The sequence below is a fragment of the Centruroides vittatus genome, unplaced genomic scaffold (genome assembly GCF_030686945.1).
Source record: "Centruroides vittatus isolate TY-2023 unplaced genomic scaffold, ASM3068694v2 contig_875, whole genome shotgun sequence".
Taxonomy (NCBI): Eukaryota; Metazoa; Arthropoda; class Arachnida; order Scorpiones; family Buthidae; genus Centruroides; species Centruroides vittatus.
Genome location: NW_027122567.1, coordinates 291,396 through 312,212, shown reverse-complemented (window position 1 = coordinate 312,212; position 20,817 = coordinate 291,396). Strand labels below are relative to the sequence as shown.

Below are 20,817 nucleotides of genomic sequence, written 5' to 3'. Positions count from 1 at the left end.
TTTTCACTTTGACGCAATTCTCAGATTTTGATCGGGTTTGACATAGATCGAGAAAAGACATTAATCAGGACACAATCAATGAGCGTCAAAATTCCAGTACAGACATTATTCGAAAGTCAAAATCAGTGGATAGACAGCAGGAATCGAAACTTGAGTAGTGACCTGCGTTGCCACAATAAAATTTCAAAACGTACTGAAGCTCCTTCAAAATGTACTATTTGTATGGTTGGTTGCTTTTGATATTAATATACCATCATACTCAATTTTTGTGCTTATTTCAAATTCGTATTCATGAATACTTGTTAAATATGAATACTGTACTTTAAAATTAAATATTTCATAAAAACATTTTATGAAAATAGTTTGTATGGTTTTTTGTTAAAGTTGATTATTAGTTACAGCATTAAAAGCTGATTTTTTTAAAAATATAATAGTGATGGATTAAAAAAAATTATAAATAAAATATGCGTGGTCAAATTCAAATTAACAAAAGTTATTTCTTTTACCAAGATTACTAAAATTGAAGTGCATAATTTAAGAATTAAATTATAGTGGTAGAAAATAATATAAACGTATTTATATTATTTATAATCGTACAATTTCAAAACTATTTTCTGTAATAATTCGACTCAGACTTAAAGGATATTTTGATATTATTGACAACCAAAAGTTTAAAATCATTGATTTCCTTACCATTATTTTTGTTTGACAGAGTTGAATTGTTTGGACCACGTGGCGTGAAAAATTTTGTCAAAGTCATCAAAATGTGCAGACGACTGAAACGTTTCACACACGTGAAAGAGGACCACCGAGTCAAGACATTTGCACGTGCAACTATGCACGTGCAAATGTCCGTCTGGGGCACGTCCACCGTGCAATACAGTGGATATGTCCCAGACGGACATTTACCGTATAATGCGTGCCCTCACGTATCCGTTGGCCCAACATCTCACAGTCAGGTTAGAATGGCTGAAATGGCAAGCAGTTCGGCCATCTTGTTTCCTTCAGCTAATATAGTTGCCAACTTTCTCGGATTGGCCGAAAATTGGAAAAAACTAATAATTTTCTGCTTTTCAAATTGAAGTCGATTCCTGCCTAATCATTTACAAACCTGTCTGAGACATAACTTAGCTGTTGCAGACTGCAATAATCGGACAATTGTCTGATGGCGACCGATGGCCGAACGGTTAAGATGTCATTCCTACCGTTCTGGGAGACTCGGGGACGAATTTGGTCGGTTAAAAACACCCCGAGTTTTTCGGGGGTAATCCGTTCGGACATGTCGGGCCTCGTCCCTCACCATGGGCTTATGTAAAGACCTTTTATTAAATCATAAGTTAAGTATACAAATTAATGTTTTTTGTATTATTTTCGTCCTATTTTTAAAGTTCTTTTTTTCTACGGAAAGTAACCTGCCATAACCTTGACCAAACCAATAGGTAATCTTCCAATTATGAACACAAGTTCCATTTCCACTCACCAGGGGGTGTCGCGAAGTGTGTTTGTGTTTGTGAAAGTGTGTGGGTTGATTGTTTTCATCTTACTTCATTATTAGACTGATTGTGAGTGAAGTGGAAAAAACTAAACGAAAGGCAATGTTTATCGCCCGAAGTATCCCTGCGGATCACAAGGACTTGATTCATGACGTTGCTTATGACTTTTACGGCAGGCGAATGGCCACATGTTCTAGCGATCACAGTGTAAAGGTAGGAACTTTTTGAAATCATTTTTTCTTTTTTTAAATCTTTATATAAAGACGTTTGAATTTGTTGAAGACAAATACTGCAATTTAATTTCATTTGCTTATTAAATACGTTGTTTGCAAGTTTACAGATTTGTTGCATTTTGCATATTTCGAAATCATAAGTAACATTGTCCTATTGAAATCGATTTATTATTAATATCATGGGGAGAAACATTCAGTCATCCTGAAGAGGAGAAATTCCTCCTGTCAAAATATAAATAAAAATTGGAAAATGCAACATAATTCGTCTATGACTAATTCTACAAATATAATAGTTGTTAACATTATTCAATGACACTTCAAGAATTTATCATTTGATTTATTTAAAAAGAATTAATTCTAATCATTTCTGGATATACTACAGCTTTAGATAGTCATTGGTAATCATTCATTATAGATTTTTTTAAAACTTAATTATTTCTAGTTCTCTTCAAAGATTGTATAATCTGAAGATTAAATATAAGTATGCTTTTAAGGGTTATAAGTTAAGTTTTTCTGTTTCAATAAATTTAATACACTTATTTTCTGAATATAAATCAATAATTATTTATCAGGTGATAAGTTAATTTTGTAAATAAGAAAAGGAGGGTGTACTATAGATTACCACCTATGGAATTTCAGGACTTTGATTATATATTTGAACTCAGGGGACCGAGACGAGTTCAACGGTACCCTATTTTTGGACCGGAGACGAAAAATAAAAAAGTTATCATACTTTTTGTTACCATACTTTTTTAATGCTCTCATGAAGACGGCACCATAGATGCTAGTACTGCCATCTTGCGGTAAAGTCTGCAAACCATGACGTCGGACTACGGTCATCTCCAGTAGGGTTAAACACGCGATACGAGAGCGGAGAGAGCGACGCGAATTCTGATCATTGCGCGATCGCCATTTCGGTTAATGTTACTTATGGCAGCGAACATGGCAGCCGTTCCCACTGTTCGTACTCCCGACTGACCTCCCGGAGGGGAGCCGCCGGCAGACCGCCATGTGCTAAACATCACTAGTTATTGATTCACGGTAGTTCTTGAACAAAGTAAAAAAGGGGGGAAATGTCTACTAAAGGCAATTTTAACGGCAAGCAACGCGACTCCCGATCGCGATAGCGAGGCCAACTTAGCAGAGAGAGTGACACGACTCCCTATCATCGCGCGATCGCTGGAAAAAAGTATGATAACTTTATTATTTTTCGTCTCCGGTACAAAAGTAGGGTATCGTTGAACTTGTCTCAGTCTCCTGAGTTCAGATATATACTCAAAGACCCAAAATTCCATATGTGGTAATCTATAGTATCCCCAAAAAGGATATTGATTTATGTATCATAATTGTTGTGTAAGATTTTAAATGAACAATTTTTAATGTTTAGATACTAATACCATATTTACTCGCATATAAGAAGAGGTTTTTATTCATTTTTCACTGTATCAAAAACCTAGGTCGTCCTATATGCACAAGCAAAGGATTCTTTGCATTTTTGCAATAATTTTTGTGAACCCTGTATTTGCATTTTTTACATGATGCTCACCCTATGGTGTTTAAAAACAAAAATATTTTATTTGGGTCATTTGAATCGTTCTTGTATATTGTCTGGAGTAAAGATGAATAGCAATAAAAAAAAGCAAAGTTTCTGAATTAAATTCCAAAATCACACGGGAGCCCAATATAAGTTTAAATTTATTGCCAGGTGAAAACAGATGATTATTTGGAAATCAGAATTCGGAGAAATTCGTAAGTGTAATCGTCGGAGAGTGGATTCGACCGTTAAGAATAGGTAAAAAAGGTTCCGGATTGTCCAGCTTTACGTGAACAAATTATATTGTTGATTTTACAAGATTTTTTTTCTTAAAGTTTAAAATGCCAGTAATTTTTGTGGGACAATGTGTGCATTTATGTGCATTTGATATAAAATTAAAATTGTATTAATAAGTCTAATTTTCTTTATTTTGATCACCTCGTCCTATATGCGAGATCATCTTATATGTGGGTAAATATGGTAATTCCATTAATAATGTCATTTGTTTGGAACAAAATAAAAACAGTATAGTTATCCAAATATACATTTATTTTATGTATTTTTTCTTTATTGGTTATCTTTATTGGAATTCTTAAAATAATTTTTTTTCTTTTAATGTTAAAATTAATATGCTTTATGAGAGCTCAAAGATGTCAACTTTCTACTTTGAGAGCAAACTCTCTCTCTCTCCTTGAGATATTTCTAATAAATACAAAATTTAAAGTATAGACAAAAGATATGTAATTATTTGTTATGCCATGTTGCTTGAAAGCATGGTTAACAAAATTCTTTTTGTTAGCACAGAACAGAAAAGAATAAAATTACTAAATCAAATAGTGAATGCTGTTATTGTTGGTATTTTAATATTCTATCACATAATTTCAATAACATGCATTAGCTTTTATTCATATTTAAATTTATTGATTGTTAGGTTGTTATTTAGGCTATATTATATTTGTAATGGTTAAATGGAAAAGTTGATTTATTGTTAAGCTTACATCGATATATTGACTGATTTAATTATTTGTTTAGAACTGTTTAAAATTGCCTTTCATTAATTTTCAGTTTCTCTTGACAAATTAAGCAAAGAATTATACTGTTTTAACTTTATATTTTTAAAGACCGTTACATTTGTATTAAATTTAAAATTAAAACGTAATTTTCTTTTATTTTACATTCAGAAATCTAATACTAAAAAACAATTTAATAGTTAAATTTTAAAATGAAGGACAAAACTAAAAGTAAAACTGGAAATTTGTAAATGCTTTTAGATTAAAGAATTATTTTCAAAGATGTTTGAAAGAGTTAATGAAGATGAAGACAATATGGATAGTTTACAGATACAACATAATATTATATGCATTGATTCATAAGTTATTTATAATTTTTACATTTTACTTTTTTCAGGTTTGGGATTTAGATGAAAATGATCAGTGGCATTGTACAGCAAATTGGAAGGTCAGTTTTAAAGCTACTTTATTTATTGATAATTTTAATCAATATTAACTTTAAAATGTTTAGAATCTTGCATTTAACATGTATGATGTCTGTTGCATAGTTTACCAATAAGAAACTATATATGATATTATTTTTTGAAATTTATTCAAATAGAAACTATGATCATGCTAAAAATACATTGTTTCTAAATAGTGGTATGTTATATTTTCTAAAAAAATATGTAAAACTCCAAATTAAGTATATAATGATATATTACTAGAACATTGGAACTTTGTCTGAAGATGAGTTTTAACTTGAAAACACTAATCAAATTCACACACCAATTGAAAACCCAATGTTAAGCAAATATACTCCCACAACTGTCGTAAATGATTATATCCAAATTTAGCCGATCATTTACGGCAGTTGTGGGAGTATATTTACTAATCAAATTCTCTAAATTTATAAGTATTACTCCACTAAAGCAGTTCATTATATACTATTTAACAAAGCCTACATTTGAAAATTAAAACGTTATATATTTTTAATTTTAGGCATTGCTCATTTCATACTTTCTTGGATAAATAATTAAATACTTTTACAGCTTTCAGAGATTATCTTTGACTGTTCAGAAATTGAAGCCAGTATATATTGTTGTTATCAATATCAACATTATTTGCTAATCATATTATATATGTCCTATGATTAAATGAGAAAAATTTATTTTATTTCATGAAATTTACAAGAAGGATATTAAGTTTTAGAACTACAGTATATATAATTATTGATATTTATACCGACTTAATTAAGTTAAGTTATACAACATAATTGTCAGGACAGCTGTTCTTTATGGTTCCAAAATTTGGAAAATAAATGAAAACTGATTAAGGAAATTATCCTCTTTTGAAACTAAATCCTTGAGATGGTTTCACAAAATCACAAATGAAGAAATAGATAGAGTTCAAACTCCCAAAATAGAAAAAATCATCAAGAAGCAAAGATTGAAATGAATTAGACACACAATGAGGATGAATGACTGCCAAAACAAGAGAAAGAGAGGAAATCCAAAGAATATCTTCAAGAGAACCAGTGAAAAAGATCTTAAGGAATGGAACCTGAACTGGAGTGATATAGAGAAAATGGTTCAGGATAGGATGGGATTAGAGAATTGGAAGATGGGAGAATTTTGTGTTGAATAACATGAGGAGACTAAGTTAATTTTGTTGTTGTTGTTATATGATTAATCTTTATTTTGAAAAATTTTTTGTTTTACTTATTTTAAATTAAATTTTAATTTTTTAGCTTTGAATTATCAACTACTAGAAGTAAGTTTAAACTTAACAGTATTTAAGAAAAAATATTTTACCATATAATAAAATGAATGCAGTTTATAGTAACTGTCACATTCATGAATTGTCAGTACAGATATCTACCATAGCACCTTAAAAAGACATTTTTGCAGTAGGACCCCTAAACCAAGTGCATACAAGCAACAAAATTAAGGTGACATCAAACTTTAACAACTGCTGCCACCAATCACCTCTTTCGACCTAAGGGGTGATTGGTGGCAGCGGTTTATAATTAAAATAGATAATTGGTTTAATCTGTCATCAATGTTCAATGTTGCCGTAATTTTGCCACCCATGTGCATCCACTTTGTCTTGAATTACACTAATAGCAACACGAACATGTTCAAGATGTCATATAATAGTATTGGATTCATTTGAATGTAGTGGCATAATGTCATTTTTTTATCAAGATGAAGATATAGAGGACAGAAATAGCATTAGGAAATTCCCTCATTTCTAAGTTATATGAATGCTGCAGAGGGATCTGAAGGGACTGACCCCAGATAAAAAACAGGTTCAGGATAGTAGTGCTGAGAAAAATTTTTTAATTTAGGGACTTAGTAAATGTTTCTTAAAAAAAATTTCACTAATTAAAATGAATGATTGATTGCAGAATTATTTATATTTAGTACACTAATATTTTAAGTCAAATTGGAAAATGAATGGATAATTCACTATTTAGTTAAGAATTTTGGGATGTATTGATAACTAATGTAGTTTCACTCATGCATGATTAGGACTGATAACTTACACTTGCCCATTTTCAGGTAATGAGATACTTTTAAAATAATTATATACAAGTGGAAAGTTACTCAGTAGAGTTAGTAAATTATAATCTTTCCATATGTTTTTGGACAGGATAATAAGAGAATTAGATCAATAATCAGTACACACTACAATATTTTTAGAGTGAAGGGTAAAGTTTACCTAGGGAACCCCAATGGCCGCGCTTCCGGTAATCTCGACGGCAGGTGATGTTAGAAATTCGGTGTAGGTGGCGCAATTTGTAAATAATGCTATCGTATGCAAATTTTTTGTTTTTCGTGACGGCTTGACTGCTGCGAGTGGTTTTTTTTCACCAGTTAAACATTTTTGAAGAAAAAATGCTACTTTCTGCTATTTTTAATAGTAAATAGGTAAGTTTTTATTAAAAGAAACCCTTCTAACCTTTTTTACCCGGTGTGGTTCTATTTTTAGAATCGCTTCGTTCTATTTACAGATTAGCAAACGTTTTCACAGCCCCTCCTGGGCTCTTCTTCAGGCTTCGTCGAATAGGCCGTTAACATTCGAAAATATTCAATTTAAATTTCTTTCCGGAATATTATCACGTGCGGCAGCTGGATATTTGTACTGCGCATGCTCGATGCTCCTCTCCTTATACTCCCGGAAGTCTGTCGGGGTTTGGTGGGTCTTTGCCGTTGCTTAATATTCTGAAGAGAGTCTGACATCTTCTGTACACGATGTTAATTCCTTGACGGTTGGCCACGGTTTTGTAAATGGATTTCAGCACTGGATTGTATGTGATAGGTATCCTTTCATTTATCACACAGGAGGAAAATGAAAGGATACCTATCACATACAATCCAGTGCTGAAATCCATTTACAAAACCGTGGCCAACCGTCAAGGAATTAACATCGTGTACAGAAGATGTCAGACTCTCTTCAGAATATTAAGCAACGGCAAAGACCCACCAAACCCCGACAGACTTCCGGGAGTATAAGGAGAGGAGCATCGAGCATGCGCAGTACAAATATCCAGCTGCCGCACGTGATAATATTCCGGAAAGAAATTTAAATTGAATATTTTCGAATGTTAACGGCCTATTCGACGAAGCCTGAAGAAGAGCCCAGGAGGGGCTGTGAAAACGTTTGCTAATCTGTAAATAGAACGAAGCGATTCTAAAAATAGAACCACACCAGGTAAAAAAGGTTAGAAGGGTTTCTTTTATTATTACAAGTTCCGGTGAATAGAGAGATTATATAAGTTTTTATTCCGTCTACTTTTCGTGATGCAACGTGCAGCAAATTTAATAATTCTATCGTATTCGTAATTGTTGTAAGAAGTTTTTTTTCTTTTTTTTTGGTGACAAAATGGAAACTGCATACATTAATTCTGAAAATTTTTGGATTAATTGTACCTCCGGTCGTTTTATTAGATTAATGTACTCTGGTTTCAATGATTTGGCAATAGATAAGAAAATACCTAGTGATGTGAAATTTGCAATATTCTCAAATTTGCAACATGTAGAAGAGGTATGCGACAAATGTGGGAAACGTCGTAAATTAATGTATACAGCAGATAAAAACTCTGTATCGATGCAATGTAATGTTTGCAAGACGAATTATTCAGCTTTCCAAGGAACCTTTAAAGGGAAATGTGGTCGTTTGTCATGGGAGAGTATTTTGTCATTTATCTGGCACCTACTGTGTTTAGAGTGTTCGCTAACTGTTGCTGCTGGAGCTTCGGGAATCTCCAAAAAAACATCAGTCAACTGGGCAAACTTTTTACGTTTTGTTATGATGGTTTCCATTAATAACCTATGTACTTTTAAGATTGGCGGGATAAATAAAGTTGTGGAAATAGACGAAACAGCAATTGCAAAGAGAAAATATGAGAAAGGTAGAAAATTGAAGGGGACTAGGTGGGTTGTAGGAGGTGTGTGCAGAGAAGGGTCCGGAATCGAGCCGAAATGGAAAGAACCGGAGTCCGTTCCAGCTGCTCCACAAAGCGATGAGTGTAAGAAGGGAAAAAAAAGTAAGACACATTTGTGTGGCGAAACTAAAAAACGTGTAAAAATATCAAGTAAAAAGAGAAACATCAGCGATAGGGATCGCAAATCAAGGAAAAGCGAGAAGAAACGGAAAGGAAATGTATGACAGAGCGTCAAACACATGAGTAACAGTTTGTTTTATATTTCATAGCTAGCTGAACTTGCAAAATAATCTTAAAACATTTATTTTTTACTAATGCAATTATTATTTTTTCAAAAAATTATACATACTAACTAATTTGCATAATTTTTTGAATGTAGTACGTGTGCTTAGTACAGCATACAAAATGGCAACCGGAAGTGTGGCCATTGGGGTTCCCTAGGTAAACTGTAACCGAGTGAAGATATATATTCCATAAATTCAATGGTGCTATGCAATTATTTGAATAATTCAATGAATATGTTTCTATCATGTGACAGCCTCAACATGTTCATGTTGCTACACATGTAATTCAAGAGTCGAGACTAAGGACCTAGGGTGGTAAATTTGAAATAGACCTAATGTGGTAAGTTGAACTGAGCTTACTGTGAAAAAGTTTTACCCAAGAATGAAGTAAAATTTAATTAAGTATGACATGTAATGATAAATAAAACTAGTATTTCATTTGGAAATGATTAATTTTTCTGACTTTTCTCAGGTTTTCCTTATTTTTCCCAACTTTCCAGAATTTTAGAACTCTAAATATATAATACCATCTATATAGATTATTGAAAGTTTCTTGCAAAAAGTCATATTAAATTTGTTTTTATATTTTCAGTTTAATGAACAAATTAATTAAAAAAAACATAAAATCATTAAAAACTATTCCTTTTAAGCAAAAAATAAGCTTTTGGACTTACATTTTTTTTCCCATACAATCTTGAAAGTATCAAGTTGGAAAACGAAAATAATAATACACTCCAGTCTACTTAACAGATCATTAGATAAAGGAGAAGTTTGCTTAAGAGAGCACTTGCCTGTATTTTCTATTTTCTCCTTTATATCATATTAGCAGAGATCCTGTTAACAGAACACTGGATAACAGATCAATCTGCTTAAATGAGCAGTGTCGGTGGCATTTTTAGATCAGCAGTCCACATAAGTGAGCCCCATTCTAAGATTTATAAGGGTCTGTTTTTAATCTTACAGTACATTACTGCCCAGGACATAAGGTAACAAGGCTATTTTCCATGTAATATATACAATTATATATTACATGGAAAATTGGTGAAATCTTCCATTAGTCAGTTTTCTAATACAAGGATAGTCAAACAATTTCTTACAGAATCATAATGAACAGGTTTTATTGGACATATTGTACCGGTACATACATATGTAATTTCTCATATATGTAAGCAATTACATATTAAAAAGGTATAAAATATATACTCTATGAATAAACAATGTGGAAGACATATATCAGGTCAGTCCATAAGTTCGTGCGTATTTTTATCTACAAAAAAAGCAGCAAAAGATTTTAATTAAATTTTATTTCAATCTATAATGTATTCACCATTATTTTGTACAATTTTTTGCCATCTCGATGGTAGCTTTTTAATCCCGTCTTCGTAAAATGATTTCGGTTTTGAATCAAAATATTCAGAAATAGCCTTTTTTACAGTGCAGACTAGTGCAGAGAGAGCATCGTCGTCGAAGTCGACGGATCTTCCCGTACGAGCCTTATCCTCCACACTAAAATCGTTGTTTCTAAATCTTTCAAACCACTTCTGCGCAGTCCTTGAACTAATTACGATTTGATTATGTACAGTATTTATTTTTTTGGCTGCATTTGTAGCATTCTCACCAAATAAAAAGTATAAAACGTGTCTTTTATATTCGTCGGTTACTTCCATTTTAACGAAAATAAACAACTGAAATGTTCACAATTCTGAACAGTATTATATGAATGAGATCCAATTTAACACTTCAGTGTAAAAATTATCACATTAGACTGACATTTTTAACAGCAAAACAAGATTTTTCTCAAGGTCATAAAAATGCGCATGGACTTATGGACTGACCTGATACATCCTCATCTCAAGGGGTCAAGACAAGAAATGATTAGCAACCAACTTTCAGAGGTCACATAACCTTACTTGGTGGTATTGTTTTTATACTGTATGTCCCATAAGAGAATATTCAGAAATTTTGGAGCAAGAACGTTCACATCTTTTCAGCTAGTCTTCCTATTGTATTTATAGAGAAAAGTGAAAGTAAAATATGTGGTAAACATTAGTTTACTGTATTTATGGATTATTGATATTCTTATATCATCAATTTTATTGTTCGATGTAAGTTTATATATATCAAAAATAAAATAGTTACTTTAAAGAAACCAACAGTTTAAGTAAAAATGAGACATTTTTGCTCAACTTCAACTCACTACAAGGTTGGTCCAAATAGAGGTTTGAAAACTTTTCTCTTTAATTATTATTATTAATTAATTAATTAAAAGTTAAAAATAATAATTATTTTTGAATTTTAATAAATTTATTATATAGATATACAGTATATGTATATCTAAACTTTCTTATACATATGTTTGTAAAATAATAATAATAAAAGTTCTAGAAACTTAAAATTAATTTTACTGTAATTATTATCATATTTGCAATTATTGTATATTATTATTAGTTAAATGAATAATAAATAAATTCTTAAATATGAAATTATTTATCTTTGGAAATTTATTTAAAATTCTAATATCTATTTATACATAAATTTGTTTCATTATTCATAAGTAATAATATATTCTAGACTCACAGTGGTTCTGTGTGGAAAGTGACATGGGCACATCCAGAATTTGGTCAAGTTTTAGCAACTTGTTCATTTGATAGAACTGCAGCTGTATGGGAAGAATTAGGTAATCCTTTTCTCTTTTGAAATTGTGCAATAAAAGAAAAGTAACATCTGTGTTATAAATAGAATATTTTATGAAACAAAACTCCTAGCATATGAGGAAATAAAGCACATTTTTATAAAGATATCATTAAAATTAATGATGAAACTAAAATAATAGCAATCAATGATGGAGAAATGGATTTGTCTGTTGATCTGGCCAATGGTGGAATTTCAAGTTAGCAGGCCCGGAAGTAAAGAGTTATGAGTGAGCCCCTCCTCCACACTTAGATCAGAAATCTCTGAATAAATTTTCACATGCCAGTACTGATATACAAAAATTCATAGTGGACTAGGTGGAAATTAGAATGCCAGTTTTTATTTAAATACTTGGTAATCTTTCATCATTTTTCACATTTTACAAATTTAATTTGAATTATTAAATTCTTTTTATTTTAGTGGAGACTTGAGTAACTGGAACATTCACCTATTACTTTTGTCACTTTTCTACTGATGAGCTACATGAATCTTCAAGCTCTTTTGTTGGAAAATTCTAAGATAATATTTGAAATATGCAATATCTTTCCATTATCTTGTTCAATTGAATTCAGAGCCAGGTTAGAAAATCTTTTTACAAGCATAGAATTCTTCAGATAAGTTTTAATAATTTTGACACTCTATAGAGTGCTCGCAACTAGCAGCTGTTGCTGGAATTATAAAAATAAATGTATTCAGGGACTGGAGACTCTGGAAAACTGCTGGTTTATTTTTGATCAAAAACTTAGGCGTCTTTTAGGTCTTGCAAGTTATCTTTAAATACACTAAAAACTTTCAACAGTTGTTTGATAATGTGGCTCCTGAGATAGATTATTTACTATATTTTGCTGCATCAAAACTTTCCAACACTATATCTTTCTTTTCAACCATATTTTCAGATAATATAGCTATGAAAGTTTTGACAATCTTGTTTAGGCCAATAATAGGATTTTCAACTGGGTGATGTTAATATTTAGTGTAACATTAAATACTTGATTTTGGAAGTGCTTGGCAGGATCTTCTATTCTTTTGTCTTAGATCTGTTCATCAAAGTGTCTTTTTATTCTTCATACTCTGACTTGAAGTGAGGATTGATTCTCTAACTGTTGCACAACAAAACAGCAACTTTTGTAATCTCATCAGTAATCATCAAGCTTCTATAATTCTCATGTGAGCGAGTGAGTTTTTAAGGAGTGCTGCTGCTTTGCTAACTTCTTACTTGGGAGACTGCAACATTTTTGATACAAGGTTTAAAACTGGATATTTTTATCTCTATGGCAATTATAATAATTGATCAAACATCCGAGTATTTTTTAAAAATTGGCTGCTTTGTCTCTCTGGCCAGTGTAAACTGAGTTAAATTTTCTTACACATGATGCAGGAAATGGAGGGTTTTGACACAGTCATTTCTGGAACTCCAACGAGTAGAACAAAGTCTGTTTAGAGAAATAGGTTGAGAGCATTCTGATTTAAGTTCTGCCCATCATTTACTGCTGTGTGCAAAAAAAATATGTAAAGTTCTTCAAACATCTCATAGAATATATATTTTTTTAATAAATTATTTATGAATAGGTTTAACCTGTGGACTATAAATTAATATAACATGCTAAGTTTTGGATGTACAGTACACTACCTCATTCTTGCTTTAACTCCAGAATGCATTCCAGAGATACTGGTAGCAATCCAAAACAGTCCTTTGAGTTTTCCCATTTATAAGCTGTTTTCCTGAAATAAGATGAAAATTTGTCCCTTTAATTCTTTTGTTGTTTGACGGTGGTGTTCAATTTGTCATTTACTATTGACTGGTTGAATGCCACTGTCATAAAGTTTCGGGGATTGTGCATTTTGGTCTTGAAAATTAGGATCTTGTTTAACATCAGTGGCTATTTCCATGATATGATCATGGGTCATGTATCATTTGTTGCAAAAAGTTCAGACACAGACTAAGCTTAGGAACATATGCTGAAAGTATCTAAATATATACTATTTATATTAGTAAAATGGTGAGTTTTGTATTATTTTGTGATTATAATGCATTATATATATATATTCAAATTGATAGTAGGATGAGGAATTCAAGTATTGATAAGTAAATGTTTAAACACCTTATACTAGCAATTTGAATAAATAAATATAAGAAAGTAACTGAAATATTTGTAATTATCTTTTGAAAAAGAAATGTTCTTAGACTAATCTAAGTGTCAGCTTGAAATAGAACTTAGGTATAACTTAAAAAAATAGAGTACAAAATTACACAATTTAGACAAACAAGCCCAAATTATTGTAATGATCAAGTAGTTTATCTGACTTTATCATAAAACCAACTTCTCGCACAATCCCTGGGAAAGACAGATCAACACACTAAAAACCTTTTTATATCCCAGTATGAATAGCTTTAGATAAAAACTAACGTTTTCAACCAAAACTTGGTCTTCGTCAGGGTAAATAATTTGGAATTTAAAATAATTTTAAACATGTTATACTGGTCAATAGCCTGACGAAGACCAAGTTTTGGTCAAAAACGTTAGTTTTTATCTAAAGCTATTCGTACTGGGATATAAAAAAGGTTTTTAGTGTGTTGGCTTTATCATCACTAAACTTGGCAAATTAATGTTTGAACTTTTTACTCTAACATGGTAAAATCACATAAAAACCACAGAGGGATGGGGGCATGAAGTTGCTCCAAGTTGGCATAATTTGCAATGCATCTGCATGGTAAGTAGAAGTTGTAGGTTTGAATTCCACTTCCATGGACTGACTTTTTTGTCTGGAATAGTTTGTATTAAATTTAATTAATTTAATTCAAAAATTATATTAATTTAGAAATCAGTAGCAATAATCTTTACTGATTTCTAAACATAATCTAATTGCAGCCTTATAACCATTAAAGTATCTCTATACACAAACTGTTTCATAATAATCTGGTAAAATACCATCATTGACATATAATTCTAGCAACCAAACTGTGTTGTATATGATGGCATCTGTGATTTATTTAGATTGTATATTATTTAATTTCTACATATATGTACATCAATGTAATAAAATTTTAACCGTTGATAAATTTTTTATTTTAGTTTCAGATAGTAGTGGTAATGAAGGCATACAATCCCATTGGGTAAAGAGGACAAGTTTAGTAGATAGTAGAACACCTGTTACAGATATCAAATTTGCACCAAAACACTTAGGTCTTCAACTAGCTACCTGTTCTGCAACTGATGGTGTTGTAAGAATATATGAAGCACCTGATGTGATGAATCTCAGTCAATGGTCTTTACAGCATGAAATAACTTGTAAAATTAGTTGTAGTTGCATTACGTGGAGTCCTTCTAGGTAAATAGGAAATATATTATTAAAGTGCATTATTTTGAAATTAATAACGTATTACTTTCTTTTTTTACTTTTTTAAGAATACATCCACCCATGATAGCTGTGGGTAGTGATGATTCTAGTCAAACAGCTGGTGGAAAAGTTTTGATATATGAATACAATGAAAATATTAGGAGATGGATTAAAGTCGAAACAATTGTTACGATAACAGATCCTGTTCGTGATATAACTTTTGCACCCAATCTTGGAAGATCTTTTAATCTTTTAGCAGTTGCCAGTAAAGATGTCAGAATTATTTCATTAAAGCCTTTAATGTAAGTGTATATCAAAAATAATAATTTTATAAAGTTGTTATTAAAAAGTAGTTTATTTTTAAATGTTAAAAACATTCCAAGTAAAAAAATTTTCAGTGTGTTCAGAACATTTAAAAATTTATAACCAAACATTGTTCTTGGTTAAAAATTTCAAATGTATATATTTATCAGTTAAATTGGGTATAATTTCTAATTAAAAAACACACACTTATACAAAGTTATGTTTACAAAAACAAGTAAATCAATTTGAAATTTTAATGAAATAAAGCAATTAGTGAAATCTGACTTTACAATTTCTCTTGAATATTATTCCATTTTAGAATCTCATTGTATTGTGAAAATATATGAATTCAACAATATCAAAAAATATGTTCTAAGACCTCAGCTTAGTTACTGCATCTGTTCAAATATAACATAATATTTATGATTTTTATGCTATTAAAATGAGAGGGGACCGAAAAAAAACGTATGAGAAAAAAATTTTACAGGAGTCAATTATGTTCCAATTTGATTGAAATTTTCATATACCTCGACAAAAAAAATCGCACATAAAAAGAGCACATAAAAACAGGTTTGACTGTATATAAAGGAACAACACCGGAGTGAAAATAAATTAAAACCAACAACTGTAGTGCCTTTGACCGGTGTGCTTCTCTCCTCTTTCTCTGTAAAACGCAAACGTTTTCGAACCTCGTTGGTTCTTCCTCAGGCGTAACGGAATTCTGTTCTACAAAATTTTAGAAAAAATTTGCATTCTGGAACGCTGTCGCGTGTAGCCGATGTCGTCATATTAGACTTGCGCGATGTGAGTATAGCGCTACGTCAGGGATCTGTTGAGAAAGGCTTCCCAAGCCGATGATAAGATGATCTCCTTTTTAAAATTGATGCAGTGCGTGTTACTGCGGGTGTTGAGTAAGATGTATATAGCTTCAAGCCATTTGAGGTGATCTTGTCGAAACGTGGGGTGAATGATTGCGGCACGGGTGAAAAGAGGCTCTATTTCTGGATCGGATGAATAGACTGCTAGGGCGGTGTTTTGTCTATGGTGTAATATGTCCGCTTTGTGCTCCTTGATCCTCGTCTGTATGTTGCGTTTGGTGGATCCGATGTAGATGGCTTCGCTGTTATCTCTGTGGTCGGAGATGGGTATAGAGTATATTCCCGGAAGTCTGTTTTTATCTGGAGCGTCTTTTCCGTTCCTAAGCCACTCGAAAATCGTTGGGCATCTCCTGAAAGCTAAGCGGATATCCTTTTTCTTCGCTATTTGGTAGTATATGGTCTTCAGTGCCGGATTGTAGGTGATCGGTATAAATATAGGTGGGGAACCGTTGGAAGGAGGGGTGTGGGTGGAAAGAAGCCGTAGTGCCTCAAAGTTGTTTTTGCGTGCAATGTTGTGATATCCGTGTTGTTTAGCTATATTCTTGATGTGCCGCATTTCCGAGTTGAAGGCAGCTTGTGAGGAGGAATGCGTGAGTGCCCTTTTGAGTAGCGCCTTAAAGGCTGCCATCTTGTACTGCGGAGGATCACAGGAGAATGCGGGTATATATAGAGGTTCGGTAGATGGTTTGTGATAGACTTGCGTATTGATGGAAGATCCTTCTACAGTGATGTAAATGTCCAAGAAGTGTGCTTGGGTATGGTGGGCTTGATCCAGTTCTAGTGTTAATCCATATGGGTTGTCGTTGAAGGTGTCCACTAAGGCTCTGATATTTGGGATGTCCTTCCATAATATAAGGATATCATCAATATACCTTTGGTAAAGGAGGATATGTGAGCGTTGAGAAGAAATGACTTCTGATTCCAGTTTTCTGACCACAAGCTCACAGAGGTCTCCTGCGACTGGGCTACCCATAGGTACACCCCGTTGTTGTTGGTACGTAATGCCGTTGAATTTAAAGAACGAGTTAAAGCAGATCAGGTGTGCCATTTCTAGGATGTCAGGTTGTAACGTGCTGTCTTGAGTGATGTTCATAAGTGTATCCCTTATTGCGCAAAATACCGGTGAGAGTTTGATAGAAGGATATAAAGATTTAAAGTCTAGTACGGTTATAACCGTACTAGACTTTAAACTAGCGATTGAAGGATATAAAGATTGAAGAAGTCGTACAGTTATAACCGTACTAGACTTTAAATCTTTATATCCTTCTATCAAACTCCCACCGGTATTTTGCGCAATAAGGGATACACTTATGAACATCACTCAAGACAGCACGTTACAACCTGACATCCTAGAAATGGCACACCTGATCTGCTTTAACTCGTTCTTTAAATTCAACGGCATTACGTACCAACAACAACGGGGTGTACCTATGGGAAGCCCAGTCGCAGGAGACCTCTGTGAGCTTGTGGTCAGAAAACTGGAATCAGAAGTCATTTCTTCTCAACGCTCACATATCCTCCTTTACCAAAGGTATATTGATGATATCCTTATATTATGGAAGGACATCCCAAATATCAGAGCCTTAGTGGACACCTTCAACGACAACCCATATGGATTAACACTAGAACTGGATCAAGCCCACCATACCCAAGCACACTTCTTGGACATTTACATCACTGTAGAAGAATCTTCCATCAATACGCAAGTCTATCACAAACCATCTACCGAACCTCTATATATACCCGCATTCTCCTGTGATCCTCCGCAGTACAAGATGGCAGCCTTTAAGGCGCTACTCAAAAGGGCACTCACGCATTCCTCCTCACAAGCTGCCTTCAACTCGGAAATGCGGCACATCAAGAATATAGCTAAACAACACGGATATCACAACATTGCACGCAAAAACAACTTTGAGGCACTACGGCTTCTTTCCACCCACACCCCTCCTTCCAACGGTCCCCACCTAAATTTAGGTGGACCGATCACCTACAATCCGGCACTGAAGACCATATACTACCAAATAGCGAAGAAAAAGGATATCCGCTTAGCTTTCAGGAGATGCCCAACGATTTTCGAGTGGCTTAGGAACGGAAAAGACGCTCCAGATAAAAACAGACTTCCGGGAATATACTCTATACCCATCTCCGACCACAGAGATAACAGCGAAGCGATCTACATCGGATCCACCAAACGCAACATACAGACGAGGATCAAGGAGCACAAAGCGGACATATTACACCATAGACAAAACACCGCCCTAGCAGTCTATTCATCCGATCCAGAAATAGAGCCTCTTTTCACCCGTGCCGCAATCATTCACCCCACGTTTCGACAAGATCACCTCAAATGGCTTGAAGCTATATACATCTTACTCAACACCCGCAGTAACACGCACTGCATCAATTTTAAAAAGGAGATCATCTTATCATCGGCTTGGGAAGCCTTTCTCAACAGATCCCTGACGTAGCGCTATACTCACATCGCGCAAGTCTAATATGACGACATCGGCTACACGCGACAGCGTTCCAGAATGCAAATTTTTTCTAAAATTTTGTAGAACAGAATTCCGTTACGCCTGAGGAAGAACCAACGAGGTTCGAAAACGTTTGCGTTTTACAGAGAATTAGTGCTTTCATCGGTAATTTTTTTTAATGTTGAAAATGCAAATACTTCTTAATTATAAGCTTGTCAGTAATGAAAATATATCTACTACTGTCATTCATCCACATGTAGTTAGCAATATGAACCTTATATTTTTATGAATAGTTTGGTTCAGCATACAGGGAAAATTATCTTCCCTGACCATAAACAACTTGTTGCAAACTTATTTTTGTTAAAAAAATTTAAAATTCACATGCAGATATATAATGTACTGACATCTATTTCTTTTCTTCTTTAATCAAAATATTTAAATACAGAAGAAATTTAATTGTCTTTAATGATTATTATACATTCCAAACTAGGTATTTTAAATTCCATCTAGACATAATTACCATAGTTTTTTCACATTCTTCAAGGAAAAACAGATTTATTCTGAAATTATTATTAAATTTAAAATATCCAATAATTTTTTTGTAATAAAAAAAATTTACACTACATGACTTTTGTAGTATTAAAATTAAAACAAGTTTGTTATTCTGTATCACAAACATTCAGGTATTTCTTCTATTTCAAAGTTATTGCTTTATAATTCCATTTGAATAATATATAAATAAGAAATCTGTTTAGAAATTTTTCAATGTTTTTATTTACAAAATAGTGATCAAGGAAATGGCAATCCTCAAGGAAGTTTATCAAAATTTGAAATTAGACAAGTGGGACAATTTGATGACCACAACTCTCAGGTTTAAATTATGAAAACATTTTATCATCAAGGGATTTTATATTATTGAAATTATTAATGTTGACAAAAAAAAATTTTTTTAGGTTTGGAGAGTCAGTTGGAATATTCTAGGTACAATTTTAGCTTCTTCTGGAGATGATGGTTGTGTGCGTTTGTGGAAAGGTAAGGTTTCGACAGATATTGTCAATTTTATTTATAAATGTACGTAAAAACCAATTGAATTAATTCTGATGTTTTAACAGCAAATTATTTAGATAATTGGAAATGCATAGCAACATTAAAAGGAGATTTGACTAGTGCAACAGGAGAGAAACAAGCTGGAAATGTTAATCCTGGTAATCAGTCAATTACGATTAGCCTGGCTCCATCCGCAACTCATGGTAACACAAGATATTATAAACTAGGACAGATTCACCAGCCAGCACCTGTACCTTGGCATTGATCATGATTTAAAAAGTTTTCAAATTTTAATTGAAATTATTAAACTTGTTTTATTTTTCATAAACTTCTACATTTTGAAATATGTTCAGTAATAAAGTGTTATGTATTAATATTGAATTTCTTGTAATTTAGTAATGAGTTTTCAATATTAAGATGAAGAACAAAAAGAAAAAAATATATATGTATTATTTCTGTAATAGAAAAAGATTTAAGAATTTAATTATTTTAATTAACAAGAATTTTAATTCAAATAAAATTTTTTGCAATATATACAATTTTCCTATTTCATGCATCATCAAAATTAGTATATTCAGATATAATGTTGAATTCATTTGACTAGTTTTAATCTTTTTACAAATATTTTATGGACAACAATTATTTATTTGATGTCAAAATATCATAGAAATATTGCTGACTATAATGAAATTTGTTTCAGACTAATATTCAATAAAATCAATTATGTATATAATGTTAAATTATATTAGTATTGATTTTTAATTATTTAAAATAAAATGAATCTAGAAACTGGTGTCATACTTAAATTTCAATAAATATATATATATTTTTTAAAACAAATTTCACAATCTTTATTGCATTCCATGTACTGTTTGTTTCAAATGAAGATATTGTTTAGTTGAAATATATTTTTCAAACAACAAAATTACTATTGATAATGTTCATGTTGCTTTCCGGATCCTTAAGTTTGAATTCAACAATATATTGAGTAATTATCACAATAGTATCTACATTAATTTTTGTTTTCCTAATTTATTATTAATTAGTTTAACAAAAATGTAACTTGTTTTCAGATAGACTTGTGTGTTAATTTTTTCAATCT

The 20,817-nt window shown here is 32.2% G+C and overlaps 2 protein-coding genes across 2 annotated transcripts in view; both read left to right on the top strand.

Moving 5' to 3' along the window:
- LOC136982969 (protein C10) overlaps positions 1-20,817 on the top strand; it is a 352,942-nt gene that overhangs the window by 104,072 nt on the left and 228,053 nt on the right. The gene's annotated exons all lie outside the window — the stretch shown is intronic.
- On the top strand, positions 1,500-20,089 carry Nup44A (nuclear pore complex protein Nup44A). Its single transcript, XM_067279543.1, has 8 exons — positions 1,500-1,706; positions 4,668-4,718; positions 11,555-11,660; positions 14,749-15,004; positions 15,082-15,315; positions 19,455-19,539; positions 19,622-19,700; positions 19,781-20,089. Exons 1-8 carry the CDS (start codon positions 1,596-1,598, stop codon positions 19,978-19,980), a joined length of 1,122 nt encoding a protein of 373 aa, XP_067135644.1. The 5' UTR covers positions 1,500-1,595; the 3' UTR covers positions 19,981-20,089.

Coding starts and splice junctions, on each gene's coding strand:
- Nup44A (XM_067279543.1), top strand. CDS start 1,596: ATGTTTATCGCCCGAAGTATCCCTGCGGATCACAAGGACTTGATTCAT. Junction 4,719..11,554: donor ATTGTACAGCAAATTGGAAG/GTCAGTTTTAAA, acceptor AATATATTCTAG/ACTCACAGTGGTTCTGTGTG. Junction 15,316..19,454: donor ATTTCATTAAAGCCTTTAAT/GTAAGTGTATAT, acceptor TTTACAAAATAG/TGATCAAGGAAATGGCAATC.